At 39.8% G+C, this 22,395-nt stretch overlaps 1 protein-coding gene and 1 long non-coding RNA gene across 3 annotated transcripts in view; one reads left to right on the forward strand and one right to left on the reverse strand.

The window, feature by feature from the left end:
- The first annotated feature begins 6,682 nt into the window (after positions 1–6,682).
- The window catches only part of ALDH1A2 (aldehyde dehydrogenase 1 family member A2), a 56,258-nt gene continuing 40,545 nt past the window's right edge, over positions 6,683–22,395 (forward strand). The window contains exon 1 of one of the 2 annotated variants that reach the window (XM_084532891.1): positions 6,683–6,708. Coding sequence is in view for 1 of the 2 variants with exons in the window: in XM_084532890.1 (XP_084389016.1) it covers positions 7,353–7,469 (117 nt within the window). In the remaining variant the exon portion in view is untranslated. Of the gene's footprint in view, positions 6,709–7,296; positions 7,470–22,395 lie in introns of those variants that run through there. The other variant, XM_084532890.1, reaches the window with a different exon arrangement.
- The window catches only part of LOC311443044, a 108,789-nt gene continuing 95,180 nt past the window's right edge, over positions 8,787–22,395 (reverse strand). The window contains exons 4-6 of the long non-coding RNA XR_014697039.1: positions 22,042–22,108; positions 12,758–12,870; positions 8,787–9,350 (exon numbers count right to left, since the gene is read on the reverse strand). This is a non-coding gene — a long non-coding RNA (uncharacterized lncRNA). The remainder of the gene's footprint in view (positions 9,351–12,757; positions 12,871–22,041; positions 22,109–22,395) is intronic.

A 22,395-nucleotide genomic window follows, 5' to 3' on the forward strand; every position in this document is an offset into this window, starting at 1 on the left:
AAAGAAAAAAATCAATAGACACAGATAAAGCTAATAGCCCGTGGAAGCATCAAATGGTTTCTGTTAAGGGAGGTTATGCCTCACAGATCTATTGGCATTCTTTAAAGATGTCAAGAAGCATGTTGATATTATTGTTCATGCTTGAGTGTGTGACCTTAGATCAGAAGACTGAGACCCTTAGGATCCTTACCCCCAAGGCAGTCTGAACTGAACTATTTCTTCTCCTCACCTGGATTTAAGTGGAGTAGGAATTCAAACAGCGTATATAACCTAACAATTTTTATGAGTAATCTTCACTCCTACAGAAATAGCAAAGTAGAGAATAATACACATAGCTCCCACAGTTTGAATCCCATGAGTAACAGGATATACTGTACTAAATTTTTAAAACTACATTATTCGGAGTATCGCATAAATTGTTGTTAGTGATGTAATAAAACCTAAACCAACACAGCTGGGGACACCAAGGCTATAAACATAACGCTTTTTTTTGTACCACAATAATATGTGCCAAATTATTTTTGTCTAAATCTGCTGATTTTAGTTGAATTGGATAAAATCTGAATGAGTATGTCCACTATAATACATGTTCCTTTACAAATGCCTTTGCCTAATTTATATTTATATTTATTTTTTCTACAGAAACTGCTGTGTGGTACTTACAGGACATTTTCTGTTTTATTTATTGATCCTGCTGCTGGGGAACTCAAAAAATGTAAGTGAGCATGATCTGAACGTACTGCAATTCAGCATTCTAATGTTTTTGAGTACAGAAAAAAAAAACAACATTTCTTTAGTTCCTATGCTTTCTGATCATCTTCTGTCTCTGGTCTAGTCCCTGGTGAGTAAGTGCTCACAGAAGCAAGCATCTGCAATGTGAAGCTCAGGTTTAGGTGGGCCCAACTTGGAGGGAGCGGTAGGGCACACAAGGTGACCCATTGAGAATTTCTTTGTATTTTCTTCTCTGTTTCTGTATTCTCAGCGTCCAGATAAAATATTTTGTCCAGATCATGAATATGAGATCAAATAGGCACCACATGTGTGTTTCAAACTTTCTGCCAGTAATGTGTGAGGCCTCCTTCAAAGCTTATTGAAGTCCACTGTAACTGATGTTGATTTCAGTGAGAATTAAATTGGACTTTCTCTAAAGCAGGGCCCAAAACTTTTCTTTGTTCTTGATTGGCTGGGCACACTATCACACCTCAGTGCATAACTGATATGTTGCACAAGTGTATGTTACATATATTTGTACATAATTGATGATAGTAAATTTCAACAGTTTTGTGAAAAAATCAAAAAAACTGTACAGACATGTCTGTGTATAACAGGCCCTGAGTTTCCTCGTTGGTTGAATCTCTGCAATAGCTGTGTGATGCACTGCTGCACTGTGGAGTCCTGCTGGCACCGTGGGAACAGATAACATGCCCCACTGAATGGCTCTGGGATAGGACTGTCAGTGCTGCCAAACGGGAAAGCGTTAGGGACATGCTGCACAGGTGGTTACATGCACTGGTGTTACCTGCTGCACTAGGCTGTGCTTCCCTCTGCACGTGCTGGATATGGTTCTAGCGTAAGCTTCTCTGGCAGGTGACAGTATGGGCAGGTCTGACTTTCTGAATGCATCTGGGAGAAAGCTATTTCAATACAAGAAAAATATTGCCTTTGGAGAATAGACCAATTTAGGACAGGCACTTCATTATAGCCTATATAGGCACTTCGTTATAGCCCTATGTTCCCTGCTCTTTTTTCCTGCGCTTTCCCTTTTTTGGAGCAGTTAATGTACATGGAAAGTAAATGCAAGGAAAGGTGATTGACAGCATGTACTTTTTAGAATAACTTTTTCTACATCATGTTTCTTTATAAAAAGCCCTCAAAATTAATATTGAATTTTTAAATTCAGCTTTGCTTTTAAAAATAATAGGTATCTTGGTAACTGTACCCATGCTGTATGAAGAAAAGCTCAATGTACATCCTATGGGCTTTCACTGATCTAAGCCCTATGTTTTCTTAACATGGGATACATTGCCAAAACCTTTGCCCTTTCTACAGGGCACACATTCCCTATAGCAGCAGACACCCTGTGACTTACCATGGCTACCAGTAGAGCTGTAGGGTTGTGAAAAGCAGATCTGAACCTACCTAAGTAATAAAAAAGATATATAAAAGTCAATGGTAATTACAGATTTGACTCCATTGGCATAAAGACAAAATAATATTTGGCAAACAAAGAAATGTAGCTAAGTATGACAGCAGATTCATGGTTCTGAACAACAGGAAAATGACTGTTTCCTTCCTCTGACTTGCCCTCCCACTCCAAGTGCACCCCCCAGCTTCATTGCCATCTAGCCACATTTCCACACTCCATTACAGAAGTGTTTTCTGTAAGAGATGCTGGTCCTGGTGCTTTCTTGCCTCAGTCCCACAAGGAGAGTATTTGTCTTGCCTCCATGTTATAAACATTCATCCCTTGTCCTTTAGTAAGTGAGGTGCTCTTCTGCTTGTTTTTCATTATTTTAATTCCCTTTCAGTCAGAATGACTCACTTTTGAATGTTTAAATCCTCTTTGCAGAAATGTAAGCTTTGCTTCTGGGATTGTCTTTACATATGAAATGCTAACAAAATAGATGATAAAACCGTCTCGGGCCCCTGTATAGGAATGTTGGATTGTCAGGCCCAATTCCTTTGGAATTCCCCAGCCAAATTTTTTAAAATAAAAATAATAATAACGTAATAATAGAAAAAATTGTTCTGAGGTTCAGAGCATGCCTGTTATAGAGTGTACTTAGAAGCACATCCTAGCAGCAATCTTTTGGTACTTCTGTGCTGTATCCATATTCATTAAGTTAATTAAGCTATTAATTGAATATGTAAGTTCAGGTAATTAAATATAAGACTTATTTCTTTAGTGTAAAGGGTAATAATAAAAAATTTAAACTTGCAAACTAGATCACACATTTAGTGATGATAAATGTGACCTGGAAAGTGCAATAGTCCAATATGAATTAGCTAATTGCATCCATTCATTAGGTAATGTACATTAGCAGAAGGTCAATCCATTTGAGGCTTGATGTGTTTTACAAATAATAAATTCAAACAGGTAAATTGAAGAGAAATTCACAATAGGAGGGCGTGTTATGTATTTAGACTCAGGACAGCGTTCCTACAGCTCAGAAGCATGTTGCGTGTTATCTTCCCGGTTATTGGTGAGTGTTCTTTACACTGCCCTGAGGCACAGCCCCTCACCACCTGCCTGCTCTGTGGGAAAAGACGGGTGCTGCTTTGCAGAGCGGGTGGTGAGCTGCTGCATGGTGACCAGCCAAGCACTGTGGGCTGGATGGGCTCAGGAGGACTTCAGACTTGAGGAGCCGCATCTTGGGTTTACTCCATGACAGACAAAACGGGCCTTCTGCACAACTGTCTGATGTGGGACATGCTGCATTTCAAGTGTGGACTTAAACCGTAATATTAATTTTTGAAATGGACTCATTTCTAAAAATGAGCCAAACACTGACAGTCTTTCCAAGCACATTCTGTTTCATCATCGTCGCTGTAAATGAATTATGTGTGGCTTGCTTAAATCCAAGTTTAAATTTAGGACTGAATTTACCATAGCAGCAATTTACAGTTCTACTGGTATAAAATAGCCAATATCACAGGACAGAAAACTGATCTGTTGGATTTATTTTTAGTAAAAACTACATTAAATCAAGTTTTCTTCACTGGCCATTCCTAGATTTTAAGTAATAAAAAATGGTTATTCTTGATATCAGCTTTTACTTTTTTTTTTTTTTTTTTTTTTTTAATGTTAGGTGTAATGTAGAAATAAAGAAAATAAAAGTAGATTTTAGAACATAAAATATATCCAGACCCATTATTAACCAATTATTAACAAGACTTATAATATTAAGGCAATGAATTAATTGGGATATTTGCAACATTTCTGTCATAATATCTTTATAGGTTCATTCTAGCATTACGGGTGCTACTTTACAGATGATGTTGCTTATATGTATTACTTTTTACCTTCTATGTATAAAATACCTCTATCTGGAGCAAGGACTGATACCACTCTGTGCACAATTCAAGGGCCATAATTCTTAAAAGATTTCAAACAGTGAACCTCTTTCAAATGATCAGGCTTAGAGACATTTAGAGAATTGATTCAATTAACTTAGAGGAAAAAAAGTGCTATAATGTGTGATTTATATTTGCAGATAAATTAAAATACAAGTATCTCCTGAAGAGCATTTGCTGCCATCATAGTCAGTAATGAAAATAGCAGGCAATTAAAATGGGACACCTGAGGCTGAAGCTTTTACTGTATATATCAGAACAAGAAGTTCAGATTTCAAAAGTGCAAATCTGAGCTGAAAAATAAGTTAGTGGAAGTTTTTCTTTGGCCCCTATTTTTCCCCCAGAATTGATTTCTAAAGCACACAGGAAATGGGAGGGACATTTACTGATGCATACGGCAAAGGGTGAAGAGGAGTAGGCTCTCTCAATCAGTACTGAATTTGTATGAGGAGCCACAGATAATGCTGCTAAACACCAGAAAGACAGCTGAGAGAGAACTATGTATAAAATAAAACGTAGGGGTCAGATCAAAATCACTGGGGGGCAGGTTTTGAAGTTGATCTAGAAATGAGTCACTAGAAGTGTCTGACAGAAGACGTGATTCAGTTCCTTTGTGTGTGTCAGTGCTTAGAAAGAGTCTGGAGCTCACTAAGGAGCATAAGAAATATTAATGGAGCAAGGAACTGAAGTAGTGAGAGAGAATACCTCTGTAATTTTGGGGTCACTGTATCCACTGTCCATTTCAGTGGTGTTTTTTCTTCCACAAATTAGATCATTTTACCCCTGTATTCATTGTTATTACTAAGTTATTGTCCTAATGTCCAAGGCAATAGTGGTAGCAATCCCTCCTACAAAGAAATTGCATTAAATATTAATAATTAACTATTAACTTGCACGATCTGAAGCCATATCTCAATTTGCTATCATATAGAAGCCAGGGTAGTGCTGCAGGGCTGAACCAGCTCACCAGGCTGGATTCCCAGTGTGCCCCACACCGTGCCACAGACCTCGCTCCAAGTGCTGTTTGGCAAAGCTGCTGTTGCACTTGATGAGAACCCAGTTGCAGTCTTGGCTCTAAGGCCTACAGCGTTTGTCTTTCCAGGTGGAGGCAGAGAAACCCCAGTTGGACACCCGCTGTTGGGAAGAGCGAAGGCAGGTGTCTGCCACGTTCTGCTGGCTGTAGACCAGGAGCTGCAGCACGGTAAGTGCAGTGCCATTCGCCACTCGGGGAACGCTGGTAGGGTTTAGGTGGCAGTTAGTCTGCAGGTGAGTCAGCTGTGAGATCTTTTGCAGTCTGAATTGCTTTCAGGTGTAAGAGAAGCATGGTTTGTACAACAAAGAGTCGCTGGGGGCTCAGGATATCAAGAAACAGATAGAGTCACAGGAGCTTCGTGACAATTAGGAGCTTACGCTGCTAATTACGTGGGTTTGAACTGCATCTCCAGATGCACTAGAATCCAGTCTCACCAAAATCTCCTGCAAACTTCATTGTCTCAGTTTAAGAATGAAACTGTTGCACAGTTCTCTGGTTCCTCAAACCTGTTTAATGCAGTCCGTTTTTGAAGGAACACATCCCCACTCTGATTTATTTTAAAACAGCTTTTAGAATGTGTCATCCTTGTGATGAAGTGTTAGGTCTTGTTGCCAGGGTGCCATTAAAAACTGAATTTCTGACGTTTAAAAGTCTCACTTATCCCAAGTGTCACAATTTGACAGCTCTGCATGTCACATTACAGCACAGCGTTTTGGATCCATTTCCTCTGTTGGGGGGGGGGGGGGAAGAACTATGAAAAATGACAGAAAGCAAAATCTGCAGTTTCCTTCTTCATTATTGAGCTGGAGATTTACAGAGGTACACGTTAACGCTGAAATGCCTTAAAGGGCACTCTGGATCCTGCGCTACATGCCTGTGCAGGAGCAATCTTTGTCCCGTGCTCCTGTGCAAACACTCAGGGTGCGCTGCCTGCCTTTCTAATCCTCTGTGCGCCACTAACCAAGGAGCAAGGAATACCCAGGGACTCAGCATAAAGGATATTGTAACAAAATCAAAACGTGGCCAGATCCTCTTGTTTATTCTGGACTAAGTCAGTAAAAAGGTCGTGTGGCGTATTTCTTGCTGCTTTGTTTGTGCCAGCCTGGGACAGCTGCACGCTTGGGTGTCCTTTCTCTGTTTATCTACCTGCAACGTTATAACTGCAAACACACGGTCTGCAAACACGGGATCCGATCGCTTTCAAAACCTTGGGAGTGTTTGCAGCAGGAAAGCGAACTTGGTGATTTTGCCCGAAGTGCCAAAAATCGTGGGCACCTCGTGTATTTTCTGCCTGGAAGTTCCGACCAGAGAGAGCGTCGGGCTTCGGCCGCACGGTGCCGACACCCATCACCCCGCCGGGGCACGGGCTGCGGCCGCCCGCTGCTGCACCCAGCGAGCTGGGCCGGGGGCCTCGGGGGTGGCCGGGGCACCGCGGGAGGGGAGCGAGCCCCGGGGCCCCCCCGGGCGGCAGCGGCGTGCGGGCGGCGGGGGCCCCCTGCCGTAGCGGCGGGCGGCGGGGGGCGCGCGGCCGGCAGGGGGCAGCAGCGGGACGGGGACCGCGAGCGGCAGCGGCCGGGCCCGGCGGGGCGGCGGGGCGGCAGGTAGGGCGGGCAGCGCCGGGCAGCGCCGGGCAGCGCCGGGGAGCGGACAGCAGCCGGGCTCGGCACTCCCCTCCCCTCCCCTCCCCTCCCGGCCGGCGCGGAGGGGCCGCGGCCCGCGGGGAGAGCGGCGGGAGGCCGGGGGCGGCCGCCAGCCGTGACCGGGGCGGGCGGCTCGGAGCCCGAGGGGACGCGGCAGCCACGGGGAGCGGCCCCGGCGCCGTGCCCGCGGGATGCCCCGGGCCGGCTGCTCCCGGCGAGCGGGGAGACCGAGCCTCGGGGCTCCCCCCGCGGCGTCTCCCGGCCCCCGCTCCTCTGGAGAAGCCCCCGGCGGGCGGTGCGGGGCCGGCGGGACCCCGGCACCCGGCGGAGTCTGCGGGGAGCGGCGGCTGCGCCGCGCGTGTGAGCGGGGCTGTGCCGCTCTCGCCCTAGGTAGGACGGACCTGCCCCCCTGCCTCTGCCCCCATGTCCAATAAGAGCAGCCCCGCCGTGACACCTGCCTATATACAGCGGCCGGCAGCAGCATCTTCAGCGCCGGGCTCTCGAGGCGGGGGGGGGGGGGGGGGTACAACCCAAAGCACAACACAACATCAGGGCAGAGCGGGGGGCTCGGCTGTACTATAACCCCCCCCCCCCCCCCCAAGACTATGACTTCCAGTAAAATTGAGATGCCAGGGGAGGTGAAGGCAGATCCTGCAGCTCTGATGGCATCTCTGCATCTGCTGCCTTCTCCCACTCTCAACCTTGAAATCAAATACACCAAGGTAAGTTGTGTTCATTTGTTCTGGCAGGGAGATTCATGGCTTTCCCTCCAAAGAAGGGATTTTGCTTAAAATCAATTTCAGTCTGCCCTAACCAACTTCAGCTCTGAGATCAACAAACAAACAAACAAATAATAATAATAATAAAAGGCAAGGAAACAAACAAACAATATATATATATGTATAAAGACTGCCTTGAATCTGTAATATGGGAAACAGATTTTTAGCCCTCTAATCATCTGAAAAAGCACAGGATAATAGAAAATCAAATGAGATCTGTTGGGACTGGCTTTGCCACTTCTCTTTAAATGTAGCGTTTTCTACAGAGCTGTTGGGCTTTTTTTCACAGTGCAAAATCACAGGTCCTCTAATGTTTTGGTTGCTTTTGATGTAATTCAGAGGAAGTTGCTATACGTACCCATATTTCTCAATCAGAAAATAAAAATGTTTTCTTTCTTGAATTAGCCTGTGTACCCAAGGGACTCTTTTACAATTCCTCGAGGACTCTTAACACTGCCAGGTTGTTACAGCACTGGAACAGGTCTCTTTACTAACTTCCTGAATAAACCTTGAACAGTATTGCGAGAGGGGATATTTTTTCCTACTAACATTTCAGAGTAATTTTCATGAAGAGGGGGTTAACAATCAACCCATTGGGTCAATGTAGAAAAATCTGCTGCTTTTCTATGTTATATTATGGGACTACATTGATTTTGTAGATTAAAATGGACTTTAACAACGGTCATTTGTTTGTCAATGCAATTTGAATGTATAAATTTGTTTTTATGTTTTGAATCTTTGCATCTTCAGTACCTTTAATTAAAGAATAATTTCATATCTATTGGAGAAGTTTCAAATGTGTGAACAGGTTACATTGTGTCAGACTGTTTCTAATTGCTGAGAAACTTAAAATAAAGCACATCAGCCCTGGGAAAAGGTGACAACGTTTTTATCTACTGGAAATACAACTTCAGGATCTTTAAAACTGATAGGAAATTCATTTTGACCAAGGTAGTGTATTTTTTGTCTTCCTTATCATCACTTGGAAAGCTTTTCATCTTTTCTCTTTTTTTAAGTGGGTGCCAAAATTAATTTGTCTCTAATTTGTTACAGCTATATCATGTTCTAGAAGCATGTTTCAGAGGAAAATCAACTCTTAGATTTCGTTACATTTTAATGAGAACTGCAATATGCAAATTTAAAGATGCAGGTTTTCTTGCATATAATTTATTTGAAAATGGTTTAAATAAATTAGGAATGTAGTTATTTGAGGTTGTGTGGTGTTACACTTTGGGAACAATGATATTATGCAAACAGTACTTGGCATTAATTTTATTTATTGCTGGTTTCAGTTTAAAATAAGCCTCAGTGGGTAATATCTGCTAGTAGTATCACAGTCGGTTTGCACAGAAAGTGTACTTGCATTTCTTCATTTTAAAACTAGAGAATTCGTTCAAAAATCTTTCAAAATCAGAGCAGTCATTAACAGCCATATCTTCTTTGTGAGGATGTAAGCTGGACAGTAACCTTTAATAATTCATTGTATATACTGCCATCATCTCAGAAATATGTAAGTTGTTACACATCCTACTGGAACAAGTAAAAAAAAAGTTATTTGTTTTCAATATTAAACCAAAAACAGCAGCAACACATTTCTTCTAGACTTAGTTTTGAGGTATCAGGTAATTCCTTCCTGCTTATGAGAGAATGGGGTTTAGGACAGGTATTGAATATTTCACTTGGTATATCCTCTGTCTCTGTTTTTCTGTCTCTTTCTTCCCTCCTTTTTCTCTGCAGGAAACACAAGTGATTTATAGATAATAGGAGTCTTCAGTTTGGAGTCTTGTCTTGGGCAGGACTTTTATCCAGGATCCCCTTTCCCACCTATTACAAAGAAAAACAATCAAAAATGAAATAATGGATTGTAACTTGATTCTTTCATTTGGGGGAGTGGTCACTTCATGTCTTAAATGCCAAACAACTGCCATAAACAATAAATAACATTAGACTAAAGAAATTTACCAAAAACAAAACCAAAAAACCTCAAACCTTTTAAAATCAGACATCTGTAAGCATTCCTAGCGGCCTCTCTCCTGCTTGTTAGCTGAGAATTTTAAATACACACCCAGGACCCAGAATTCTTGAACTCTTTATTACAGCTGTCTCTGAATGTAAAATCTTAGCCATTTGGGATATAATTCCTTTAAAAAAATAGAGGTACCTGTGGACATTGAAACAAAGTAAAGTAATTTTAAAAATATGCTTTGCTAATTAAATGCAATTTTTGAAATTCTAAAATTGGAAAATAGTTAAGACAATTTTGTTAGGACAGAACGTATTAAAGTTTCAGGAATCCCTAAACAAGATTTGTTGAGATGTGTAATGTACAGTGGAAAAAAAATAAGACTACTCATTAACCTTTACAATATTGCAATATCCTTGCAAAGACTATGACAGTTTATTTCAAGAACACAGATGGAATGCTTCCCATGTATTTGCAGTTTTCATGTATTCGATTATTTAGCAGAATTAATGGAACTTCTGTGATATTCCTCTGGGCTTTCTGAAATGAGCAGAAAACTGTGTTAAGTCCTTCTGATCTGTTATACCTGATGTAGGACACCAAGGCAATGTAGTTTTTCATTGGTCAGAAAAAATGTATCCAATTAGTGATGAAAATTACATGATGCCTGTTTTTATATTAATATGTGCAGCACGCTGTTGTGACTTCAATATTGGGAGTCAGTCTGTGCTTCTTTAAAAAATGAGACACAGGAAATATTTTTCCCACATTTTAATACTTTGGCATGGTCTCTGATAAATTATGCATTTTAGATGTGCATAATAATAATTGTTGAATACGATGTGCAAAGCCACATTCTGCACAGGCGTGAAGATCAGTGTTCTGACACACAGAGTTAAGTTTTTCTGTGTGGCTGACAAGTACTAAAACTGATACATGCAAGATTCTCTCCTCTTCATTGTGATGACTCTTTAATTCTTTACTTCTTAGTATTAATATCTGCAGAGGAATTGCTTCTACAGTACAGAGGATCTTCAGTATTGTATGGAAATAGATTATTGCACAGCCTTGTGGCACACTGAGCCCCTCTTCAGACCTGTCAGGAGCTTGTTGGCAGTGCTGTGCTCCATAAAGTGTAGGTAGGAAGGCTTGCAAGGGGGATACAGCCCTCTCCCTGGCAGCAAATTATATTGCTACAAGTATCAACTTTGTGCCAAAAACTCTCCCAGAATGGGCTGCTTCAGAATTATCAGCTGGGTGAGATCCACCACAGCCTGAAATCCAGCAAGGACAGCTACTGGCATGTTCTGTACAGCAAGCCCTCTTCTGAATTGATGGCTCTGAGAACCTCCTGGCTTCTGAGGGAGATCAGAGGGTTCCAAGCTTAGCATTATATTGTTGCCCTGCTCCTTCATGTTCTTACGAAACTCCATTCTGAGACTTGAATGTGTCCCATGTGTCAGACAGTAGACATGGAACCACTCCTATGGCTAGAGCCCTTTGCAGTGTTTTCTTCCCCTAAATTCCTCCTACCTCCAGAGGCAAGAGGTGTTTTTGCACGATGTGGCTATCCTTCCAGTCTGACGGTATATTCAAATCTGCTTTATAAAGTACTTTCTTAATAGTTTTAATAAGTGATACTGACTTTAAAAGACAGCTAGTATAAAGTGAGGACCTTGTGGTTCTGTTGTGTTCCTAGCTCTGTCACTACTTCATCTAACTCAGTGAACAAACACACTCAGCTTGCTTCATGTTGGGGACACTAATCCAGCTGGGTATTTTAAGTTTTGTTTCTTCCTTGCCAACTGATACAGGCCTGAGAAAAAATACCTGAAGAATTTTAGCGTAAGGAAAAGTTTAAGAATTGCAGTCTTTGAGAGCATTTTGTAAAAAGTGCTCTAAAGTGATGAAGTTACAGCGCTGTGGCAGTAAAGAGGTACAGACCTGTTTGTATACTAATAACCTGTGAGATGATTGACAGCCATATTTTCTGACCGGTGTAAAAGGGTTTGCCTCTACTCTTACACCATCGGCTGAAACCAGTTCACTTTCTAAACACAGAGCAGGTAAACTAGCCAGACTGTCAGCTTACCCAGTGCTGAAACTAACAGTAGACAGCAGTTTGCATTAAGTGTAGGCAAACTGATCCTGAGTAAACAAGAACTAACAAATACATTTCAAATTCTTGTATAATAGGCATTATGGTTTGACCTGTTTTGTTACTAAGTTTCTGTTTTCATTCTCATTGTGCTTTATTGGCATTGCCAAGAAATGAATGTTATAAAACATTGCAAATTCTTTTCACCAAAATTTCCTGCATGTGTTTCCCAGATAAAATTCTAGGCTGACATTAAGATAGGTGGTGAGAAATCTGCCTCATTAAAAAAAATGTGCAGAATCTTTTTCATTTTTTGAACTGGAGACAAGTTTTGGCAAAACTTATTTAAGTAACTGATGAATATGCACTATTTCCACCTGTCTTTCCCTGAAAAGCTCACTATTTGAATGCTTTTCTTTTGAAGACAAATTCAGTGAGTGATAGTTGAAGGAATTAGCTAGCTTTCTGGTTAGCTCGGTGAGCACTGTCCGGTTACAAGAGAAGCACAGAAAATTAGAGACGGTTGTATAAAAAGTAATCAAATAGAATAGCTACTTCCTTCACTTTGTGGAGCATTTCAGCACCTATGCTGACACTATGTATCTCTCTGTATTGTTATATGTTAAGTTTTATTGTATATACTGTATTTTCATTTACCATTGTTTATGGCTTAAATTTCTCTTGTAGTGTGTGTGTGTACTTTGTGGTTGGTATTACAACACATCAATCCATACAGCGATTGCACGCTACTTATGCACTTCATTCCAATTAACAGACTGAATATAGGACTCTCTCTTTCCTCCCCACACTACTGTAGATAAGTAGTATATTATTGAGTAGGTAGCTGTTGTAGCAGTGGCCTCTCACTGTGCTGAATATTAAGGAAAGATTGAATCTTCAAAGAAAATGCATACTGGTTCAATGCATCAAGCTGTACCGGACAACACTGCTGGCTAGGGGAAATTATCTTCTCTTTGTCCCGGGGATAATGTCAAATGACACACTGAAAGATAAGAGCTATGTAGTAGGTGTTTTTCTAATGTTTGCAAAAATGTTTATGATTTCAAATCTCCCAATACAGAAGTTGTATATATTTATTTGCACACCAAAGCCAAGAGGTCAGTAATAATGAAAACACATGTCTGAGTTGAAGAAGAGCCAAATTCATACCTCTTTTCTGAAGCGAACATAGCAGAAACTTGAGTATGGATCCCTACTTTCTGACTGTAGGCAGGTCCCAGCTTTAGCTCTGTCCATCCTTGGGAAGAGTCTCTCATTCTCTCCTGTTGGATAATCCACTTGTAATTACTTATTAGGATGGAACTTGGCAGCCCAGTGGGCAGGACAGTCATGCAGGAAAAGCAGAATTCAGGTCTCTGCTCCCGGGATACTCTTGATGTCAGACAGAGCAAGGATTTGATCTAAAATCTATAGATATGTATAGATTGGACTACTGAGTTGGAATAAAGTGTCTTGAACACACAGTTTAATTCTGATAAAAATTATCCATTCCACTCTGTCTTTCAGAAACTTTTCCCACAGAGCTTCATGAAGCGTGATACATTTCCATATTCAATTTCTGTCTTGATGTGTCTGCATTTTCTGATTTTAAAAATCCCAACAGTCCCAGAATTCCTGATAATCTGGGCTCAGCTAGCCCATCTCTTTGGCAGTGCAAGACTGTTCCCTGCAGACCCTAGTGGGCTCTGCCAGTTTGAAGTTAGTTGCTATCATAAATTGCTTGTTCCTGCAAGCACCATACACTGGAACCACTCTTACCTATTCCTTCTTTACAATGCATGTTAACAGTTGCCTTCAATAAGCGAAGTGTAGCCATTGCAGCTCATTGGGAGCATATCACCATCTAAAAGTAATACGAACCCTTCCTTCCAACACGCTCTGCCTTGCACTTAGTACCTCTGGCAAATTTTATCTACCCCCAAGTTGTCCAAATAGCTTTTAATTTCAGTACTAGCAGTCCTCTCTTCGGTACTCAGATTAGTCTGAGTACTTTTATCCACAAGCTATGTACCTTACTATTAATGATCTGCTAAAGCAGGTGAACCATGATATCGATTGCTAGTCACAGTAATGAAGGGGCACCTTGCTATTAACCTCTTTCCAGGGAGAATTACCCATTTATTTCCAGTCTTTTTATCTTATCTCTTAACCGCTTTTTAATCCATGGCAGAACTTTATCTTTCACCATATGGTTACTAACTTTCCTTAATAGCCTCTTGCTAAGGACTTTATCATCAAAAGCCTTTTTAAAGTCTAAATAAATTATACCTGCTGATTCATCTCTGCTCCTCATTTAACTAACTATCTTCCAAGAAATCTCACAGGTTTACAGAGATAAATGACAAAAGATGAGTTCATTGGTCCATATAATAAATTCTTTGTCAGATCCTACATGAAGTCACATTTCTTCTATTATAGTTTTGCAGCTATCTTTTTGCTAAGACTGAACTGTACTATTTTGCTATTTATTTTTTTGCAAATTGTTTGATTCTCTCAATTTCTAAAAAACACAACTTTTTATCTTTTTTTTTTTTTTTTTTTAAAGAGTAGAACTTACTCTCTGAAACAAGTAACCAAAACATCAGATTTTGTTCATCGGAAAGAAATGCATTTATAAAATGGATTTACACAGAGACAGCATTTTAAGGAAGCTATGTAAATGTAAACATAAGTATGTTTATGTTTATAGATATGAAAAATGTTCAGAAAGTTATCATTTTGTCCAAGATTTCTGAGGATTCTGCTGAGGAATCCTCAGACAAGTGCTAGCATCCCTATTCAAACACAAATAAGCACATAAATAGCTATGTGAAGACTTATTACCAAACATATATATGTATATATACATAAAGAAAGATGAGGTTTAAAAATTATTGCCATCTAAGGACCCAATCATTCATTACTTTTATTATTATTTAAATGAATTGATGAATTCCTGTTTGGACTGCATACATGTATTTGCAGTTGGTGTTTGTGTTTTTTTTTTTTTTTCCAAAACACAAGTTCTGCGTTTCAGAGTTTGTCTAAAAACATATTTCTACCAACCAGCATTGTCTGTTACTTTTAACAGAAATCTACCTCCACGATGTAAACGTGACACATCAATTTTAAGTGATACAGTGTAACTAAGCTTTAAATATAGGAATGTTTCATTATGAGAAGTATGATACAGGAAGCCACATCAAAGTGTTGGGCAATATCATTGCTCCAACTGTCAAAAGAAAAAAAAAGGACTCAGTTCTCTTTCACTTGAAATCAGTTCCTCTCCCAGAGAGCCTAGTGAATTAGATTTTTACCTTATGACTTGAAACACAATGCATTCCAGCTTTGCTGGACTGAAGTGGGAAAACATTTCAGAGCAGAGAACTATCTACATCGAATTCTGTGACCCACGTGAAAATTTTTAAGGTCAGTTCAATCTCAGTTGACCACAGCTGGAGGTTAAAACACACGGACTGCGCTGACCGCTCAAATATATAGACCTTCATCTGTGAGGGATTCGTGGGTAATCAATACTTTGAATTGTACCCAGAACCTAAAGGGAAGCCGGTGGCACAGCTGTGCAGAGGCCAACAGCAGGTGTTGTGGTTACAGAAAGGATATACTTTGCTAATTTCCATGTGGATTTCCAATATGCCCCCAATTTAAAAGAAGTGAGTTACAAGAATTCATTTGGACAGTTGTAAAGACATAGGAAGTGGTGCATGGAAGAACAGGCTGCGGCCTCAGATGGAAGCAGGATGCCAGGAAGACACTATCCTCATGTTGTGCTTTGGTCATCTAGCAATGATTACACAAAACCCCTCCATTTTGACTCTAGTTCTTAGAAGTGCTTTTCCTTATTGAAATTTAAACACACATATTTACACAGGCAAAGGCTGCACTCTAAAGTGAAACTGATTTATTTCCAAAGCAGAACTATTTACTTGTTTTTCAGGTAAATGGAGGTGTTATTTGACAGTCATATAGAAGCTAATCCTATCCTCATGTGAATAGGTCAGCTAGCCTTAAATGTGGCTTCAAGTGATTAGACACGGTCAGGTCTGATGGTCTCCGTTTCATCTGAAATAGGGCCTCTGCACACAGAAGGACCTCTCAGGTCTGTGCTGTAGCATTGCTCTCTCATGCTTCAGTGGGAAGAACACCACTTAATACACCATCACCATCACCCTGGGATATCTTTGGTGGCTTTCACGCAATTCCTGATGCCTTAGCCTTGTAAAGTGGAAGAATTGAGATGAATTGGCATTTGGGATTTCTTTAAGAAACTGAAATTCGTCTCTGCAGCACACTTGAGACTGAAGTACCCTGATCTTGAGCATAGTCTTCGGTGTATTGTTGTTGTTAGATTTTTAGTAAAGATGCATTCCCAGAACAAGTATTTTACCTGTCATCTGTGTACAAACTCGTGGTTCTGCTTGTCCTCCCTTGGCCATACAACTCATCAAATTCCAGCCAGAATAATCATCTACGTATAGATGATATACGTATTATATTTGGCTACCAATAGCCAAATTAGGACACTCCAAATGAGCAGCAATTTCTGGAAATATTTTCAGTCTCCGTTCTTTTACCTTTCATAACCAGGTTGTTCTAAAAATCCAGCTGCTCTCCCACAGACTGAATTTACTTATTTGTTAAACGTAGTCTTCTCTTGGCTGTTTAATTGTGTTATCTTTTTTGTATATTTTTCTTCAGTATATTTAGTAACAATTTTTCATTTTCAGTTTGTACTTTGCAGCCTTTTAAAGTTAGCACTTTCTTTCTGTCTTTCTTTTGGCCTGCATTTCCTCTGGTATCTTTCTGCTTAGCCACCCCATTTGTTTTCTTGCTTCTGCTTCCCACTTTTAGTCTTGGGAATGCAAATCTTTGACTCTTTCACATTCTTAAGCCTCCATGCTGATTCTATGGATTTTAATTTCCTAGCTTCAAGCAGGGAGTTTCTAAGTTACTTCCTTTAAAAAAACCTCCCCTTCTTGAAGTTTAGTATCCCAGACAGTAGGGCTTCTTCATGTGTTTCTCTCCTGCAATGAAGCTGAAATTATTTATGTGGTAACCATTTCTCAGGGGTTCAGACACAATTTTTAGTCCTTGACAGGACAATGTCAAATGTTGTTTAGATTAGAATATAGAGAACTGTATGCCCACTAGACACTCTCAATGCAGCTCTCACTGACCTAACATACAGTTACTGTTGCACTCATCTTTTATTGCCTTCCTGTTCTTTTTCCACTTCAGCGTCCCTTCAGTTGTTCTAATCCAGAAGTCAGTATTGGCTCCTGCTGTTATACTTCACGACCTATGCTGCCTCTACATCCATGGGTGTATGTTATGTCTCTGGCTCCCAAATATTTCTGTTCCATAGAATATCCATGGAAATCCTTGCATACAGAGCTAATCCCCCCTCTACAGAGCCTGACTTGTCCTCTCTGCCTAAGTTTATAGCTAGAAATCGTGGTATGTCTCTGATAATTCGCATCCCCTTATGTTCAAAAAAGGCTATTTCTTTTTCCTCTCTGTGATACAGTCCAGACCACCCATTTTCACACTTAGGTTTCTTATGCCGGTTTATTGGCACTTGTGCTTTTATTTCATAACTGTAAGATGACCTAGATGAAAATTGTGATCTAGTTAGTTGAAAAACCCTGTAAAGTCTTTTCAGCCTAACCACTAAAGCACTTCCCATGACATTGCACCTCATTCTCATTTACCACTCTGCCAGTGTTAAAAGTCCTTAAAATAGAAATTACATTTAAACTAGCTTTAATACTTCTTTACACTGTCAAAGTCATATGAGGAAGCATTTATGTAACTGACAGTTGGATGCATAGAATTATTTTTTTAAGAACAATTTTGTTATTTGAAACTTATTTGGAGTTTATTTTAAATGTTCTTTGCATCCAGGCATAATAAAAGCATTGTCCTCATTCCAGTGAGTATTTTCAAAACTTACCAGTATACCATAACATACACTTTTTACATTTACTCATGTGTCTTTTTGGTTGTAACAGAAGTAGTTTATTTTTGAGTAGTTAGAAACTATCAAGAAATTACCATCTGCCTTTCCAAATCAGGAGGTTTATTTTATTTTCTCCAGTTTCTTTGGTTGTGACATATGGTTGCAGCAGTCTTGTACCAGAATGGCCTGCACAGACCTTGAGAAACATGCACAGGTTTTTTTCAGGACATCTGGCTAAGCTTTCACATTTTCTATCAGTGTTGATGTTTTGTTGGTTTTCTTCTCTTTGTCTTTACCACACTTTTTTTACTACAGCTACCTAACGGCCTCTTCTGTCTTTTGTGATGTCTCTGGGATGCTGTTGTCCTAAGAGGTGATAATCAAGCTCTGTTTTTTCACTTGTCCTCTGAATCTGTGATTTTAAATTAACACTAAATGTGCTAGCTGTGCTGCTGATGACCTCGTCTTGGTGTTCCAGCCCTTCAAGAGCAATTTTAAAGTCCATTTCTTACATTAGTAAAGACATTTTTAGCTAGCATCACACAACTGCAAACGTTAATATTCATCTCTTTCCGTCAAAGCTTTTAGAAAGCATGAATTGATTCAGTCTCACTGTAAAACTGGTGACGAAGTTTCTTCACGGATGGGGGAGTTTAAAATTGTGGGAGTGTAACCATGACCATCTGAGACAGTAGGTCAGTGGCAGAGGCAGGATCTCTTGCTAAACCAGCCAGACTACTAGAACAGAAAAACCTCTTTTTCTCTGTGCACTATTCTGGGGAAATGGAAATACAGGTGAATTTCAGAGGCAGTGTTTACACGTATACAATTATTATGCTCTTTTCTCTGCACTCACCTATGTATGTACACACAATATTGACAAAAAGATCTCTTCATGCTCTTTGCTCTCTTTCTGTGTCACTTGGAGCACTGGCTGTATCAGTTGTTGTCTCTTGTCATTCCCTTGAGTGTTATCTGGGAGGCAGAGTCGTCCTTGCTAGAAAATCTGCATTATGACTTGAGGTGAAGCTTGCGGCATTGCTTCCTTCTGTACTTTCCTCTTAGGAGAAGGATTTCCATCAGTGCAATGTGGAAAAAACACTGGAAGACCAGGTTGTTGCATCGGATTAGTTTCTTCTCACAGGTTTTGTTGCAGTAAAGCACTTCAACACAGAGAAAGAAGGCAGGCCCTGCTATTTAGATGACAATCGTGAGCCACGTGCAGAAGCTGCCCAGCAATTGGTGCAGCATAGCTCTCCCTGCCATCAGCCAAGACAATGGCTTTTAATGTTTGGATTCTTCTAGCTGAAACACAAGTGTGCTCATGCTCTTGCTCAGACTCATTTCATTTCTCTCCTTGAGGGAGCATTAGGACCAATCCTTGATAACTTATTTCCTGGTTAGAAGCCTTTACTTGCTTTCCTAGAGTGATTCCCTGTGACTGGGAACCTCTGTAGTCAGCTCTTCCAGCTGTTTGCCTAAATGGTCTTCAGGGAGACTAAAAGCAGTGAACCTGGAATAACAACATTTGACTTCAGCTAGGTCCCATGAGAATTTAGTTATTACTTAATGGATTGAATTGGTGACATATCTTATACCAGATAACTGCCAGAGGTTGCATGAAATTAACCTTTAACAAATTGCTAGTTATTGGTATACTCTTTACAGAAAGCTGGGTGACTTATGTTTGCAGTCATTAATACTGTTTTTCGTACCTGTACATGCCAACAGTATTTGCAATGTCTGGGTGAAAAATATCTCAGGTTTAAGTCCTGATGGTGGTTTTTAGCCATGTGTCATTGTGTTCACTACACTGAGCATAAATCCTGTCTTGTAAACAGCAGGGAGACTAATGAGATTTGCCCACATTCTGGTATCATTACAAGGGGCTCCAGCAGAGAAAAAGGGAATTTGGTTCGAAAGGAGAAGAGAACCACAAATTTTAAAGGAAATGGGGAAAAAAAAATCTCAGAACTATGTATATGAACATTGTTTTTAAGGAAGGCTTTTTATTGACAAGACTTATAACTTACTTTGCTCATTTAAGGAAATCTCTGTGTAGTTAGACTTTGTTTTTGCCTTAGTCCATGTTTTTAATGCTTCATGTTTGGCAAAAGGTGAGGGTCGTGTTTTTAATTTACATGCTCAGAGTTACTGGTCTGCTTCTATTTAAAGATAAGTAGATCTCATTTTTCATGCAGGCCTACATTTCTATATGGAATAGCTTTCCAACCATATATAAAAATGTGAAACTCTATTAAATACTGGCATTATTTTGCTACACCCTGAAGTGGTTTATTTGCTTGGGACTGTAAGGACACATCCCATTTTAGTCTTAGCACCACAGTGTACTTTAGGGTGTAAATTTGTCAGGTACCCAAGCACAGCAGGATACTTTGACAGCTTAAGCCCGGTTCTCTCCAATCAGTCTTATGAATAATAAAAAGTAGAACGGCCTATTCCAGTTCTGTATGTGTAAAGTCAGTGTCTAATCAGCAGAAAGAACTGCAGAAGAAATAAGAACTGAACTCTGAAGCAAAGGAATCTAGTTAAAGGCTGCTTCTCTCCAGAGGAATATCCTCCAGTAAATAAATCAAGATTTCCCAAGCCTTTTTATTGAAAAGAATTTACAGCCTGAGAGATTTCATTGCAGTATTGAATAAGAGGAGAGGTGTAGTGTTGCTTTGCATCTTCTTGAAGAGCAAAAAGGTTTATAAATCAGACTTCTGGGAATTGTTATCTCACAGCTTCTTCTAACAAACACAACAATTTGTTTTAAAGGCTTTCACCAGAGATGTCATAAGTGGTAATCCCTGTGTTGTAAGTAGGTACTTAATGTGATTTAACTTAATGCTGATGATGCAAAGCTATTCTCCCCCAAAAGCCCATTAAGAACATCCAATTTTCTGGTAGACTAACACTCTTGCTCACTATCCTTGAGATAAGTGACTGTTTAACCAGGATAATAAGGAATAGTTTCAAACTGAGGCTGCAAGTCTTGAGCAACATCTGGTCTTTGTGAAAGTTTAGACTTGAACACAAACTTCACAAGACAGATTTTTATTCTTTTAGGAGTAATTTGAAGTTGTATGTACAGACGTGCATCCAGGCACTTACAATCACCTCAACGAGTGCAGTAGTAAATACAGTTATTTATGATACCTATTGGTAAACATGGTTTAGACAGAAAAGGGACACTGCAAACCATTTATGTAAACCAAATACATTGATGAGTACAGAGTTTGATTTCATGTAGCCTGAAGCGCAGGTTATCCAAGACAATGCTTCTCATAGTGCTTGGTTATTTGTTTGTTTGACTTTTTGTGGATTCTGTATGTGCAGAATGACATGAAAGGAAATGTCATTGGCATCATTTAACAAAGCATTCTAACAGTAGTATTTGAAAATATTCAGGATGCAAAGTACAAGTGAAGGCAAACTTACCAGGAGCTTATGGCTGCTCACTTGGGTCTAATATAGAGTTAGCACTTTGCAGGTCAGTGGCTCTGCTATTTGTCTCTGACCTAACAGATCTGGAGTTCTTCACATCAAAACCAAGTCTTGCTGAGCTGAGATCAAACGTGTTAAGGTAAGGATCTTGCCAGTGATTTATCGTGCCAGGGAGGGTGATCAGGCCATAAGGGGCCACTGCAAATGAAGTTGACATTCCAGCAATTTCTCATGTGTAAGGTAATTTTCTCAGATGGAGCTTTTAGGTTGAAAAGTATTTGTCCGTTGTATTTTTCTGTGTTGCCTATAGTGTGAAATCCTAGGAGGAGTATATATTTACACAGCATAGCTGATTTCTAAGACCTTGTTCTTTGGTGATGAGCATTTAAAGGCAAACAGTTACCTAGAAATAATCTGCTACATTCTTTTAAATGGCAGAATGTCTCCCATGTACAAATAAAAAGATTGCCTTGTTTTATGTTGCACATAGTGAGCACACAACACCTGCAATGCACAAACAATGCAAAACACAGGAATACTACAGACTAATATTAACCTTGTTTATACAAACCCCTCATTCCCACAGTCTTAAATGAGTGCTTGTGGAAGGGTTTCCAGGATCAAGTTCTTAATAGTCACAACTTCATTAAAGTCCAGTGACAGCTCAATAATTGATTCTGTAAACAAATACTCCCTCCCCTTCTCTCCTGGTTTAATGGATTTGTAGAAATCTTTCATTATTTCATTTTTAAGTTGCAGTAAGTGCCACCAAATATCATATACTGCATAAAAGCACCACCATCCTTACCCATGTTGTTCAGTGATGGCTTTTCTTTGTTATCAGTAGAAAACCAGAGCATATACAATTTTTTAGGCATCTTATCTTCAGGAAAAAAAAAATAAATCTGATACAGCACAGAGCAAGACAGTATATGTTTTTCTTCAGCAATTAAGGAAAACCCCACAAGTGAAAGGATGAGTGAAGCTTGGGAGCTTAGTTTCTTAGGAATGCATAAAATATTACCTGAGCTACAGGAAACTGTAATTGCTTCTGTATTTTGCTACTAACAGTACAAAAAATTCTTCCTTAACTGAAAAAGGAAAAAAAAAAATTACTTTGAAGTTACTTTGAAAAGTAAAAATTACTTTACTTACAGTCTTTATGTGCTGTAAATAGGGCTGTGTTTTGTGGTTTTGTTTGTTTTGTGTTTTTTTTTTTTTTTTTCTTCCCACAAGTCTTAAGAAGACAGCCAAAATGAATGAAATGTTTGTGGTGGGTATAGTTCAACAAAAAATACAATCTGAAGTTTCTTCTCTTTAGGCTAATTTTCTCAAATAACCGGATGCAAAGTAGTCCCTTCAATGAGACTAAATTGAA

This window comes from Aythya ferina, assembly GCF_964211825.1.
Source record: "Aythya ferina genome assembly, chromosome: 11".
In the NCBI taxonomy this organism is placed as follows: Eukaryota; Metazoa; Chordata; class Aves; order Anseriformes; family Anatidae; genus Aythya; species Aythya ferina.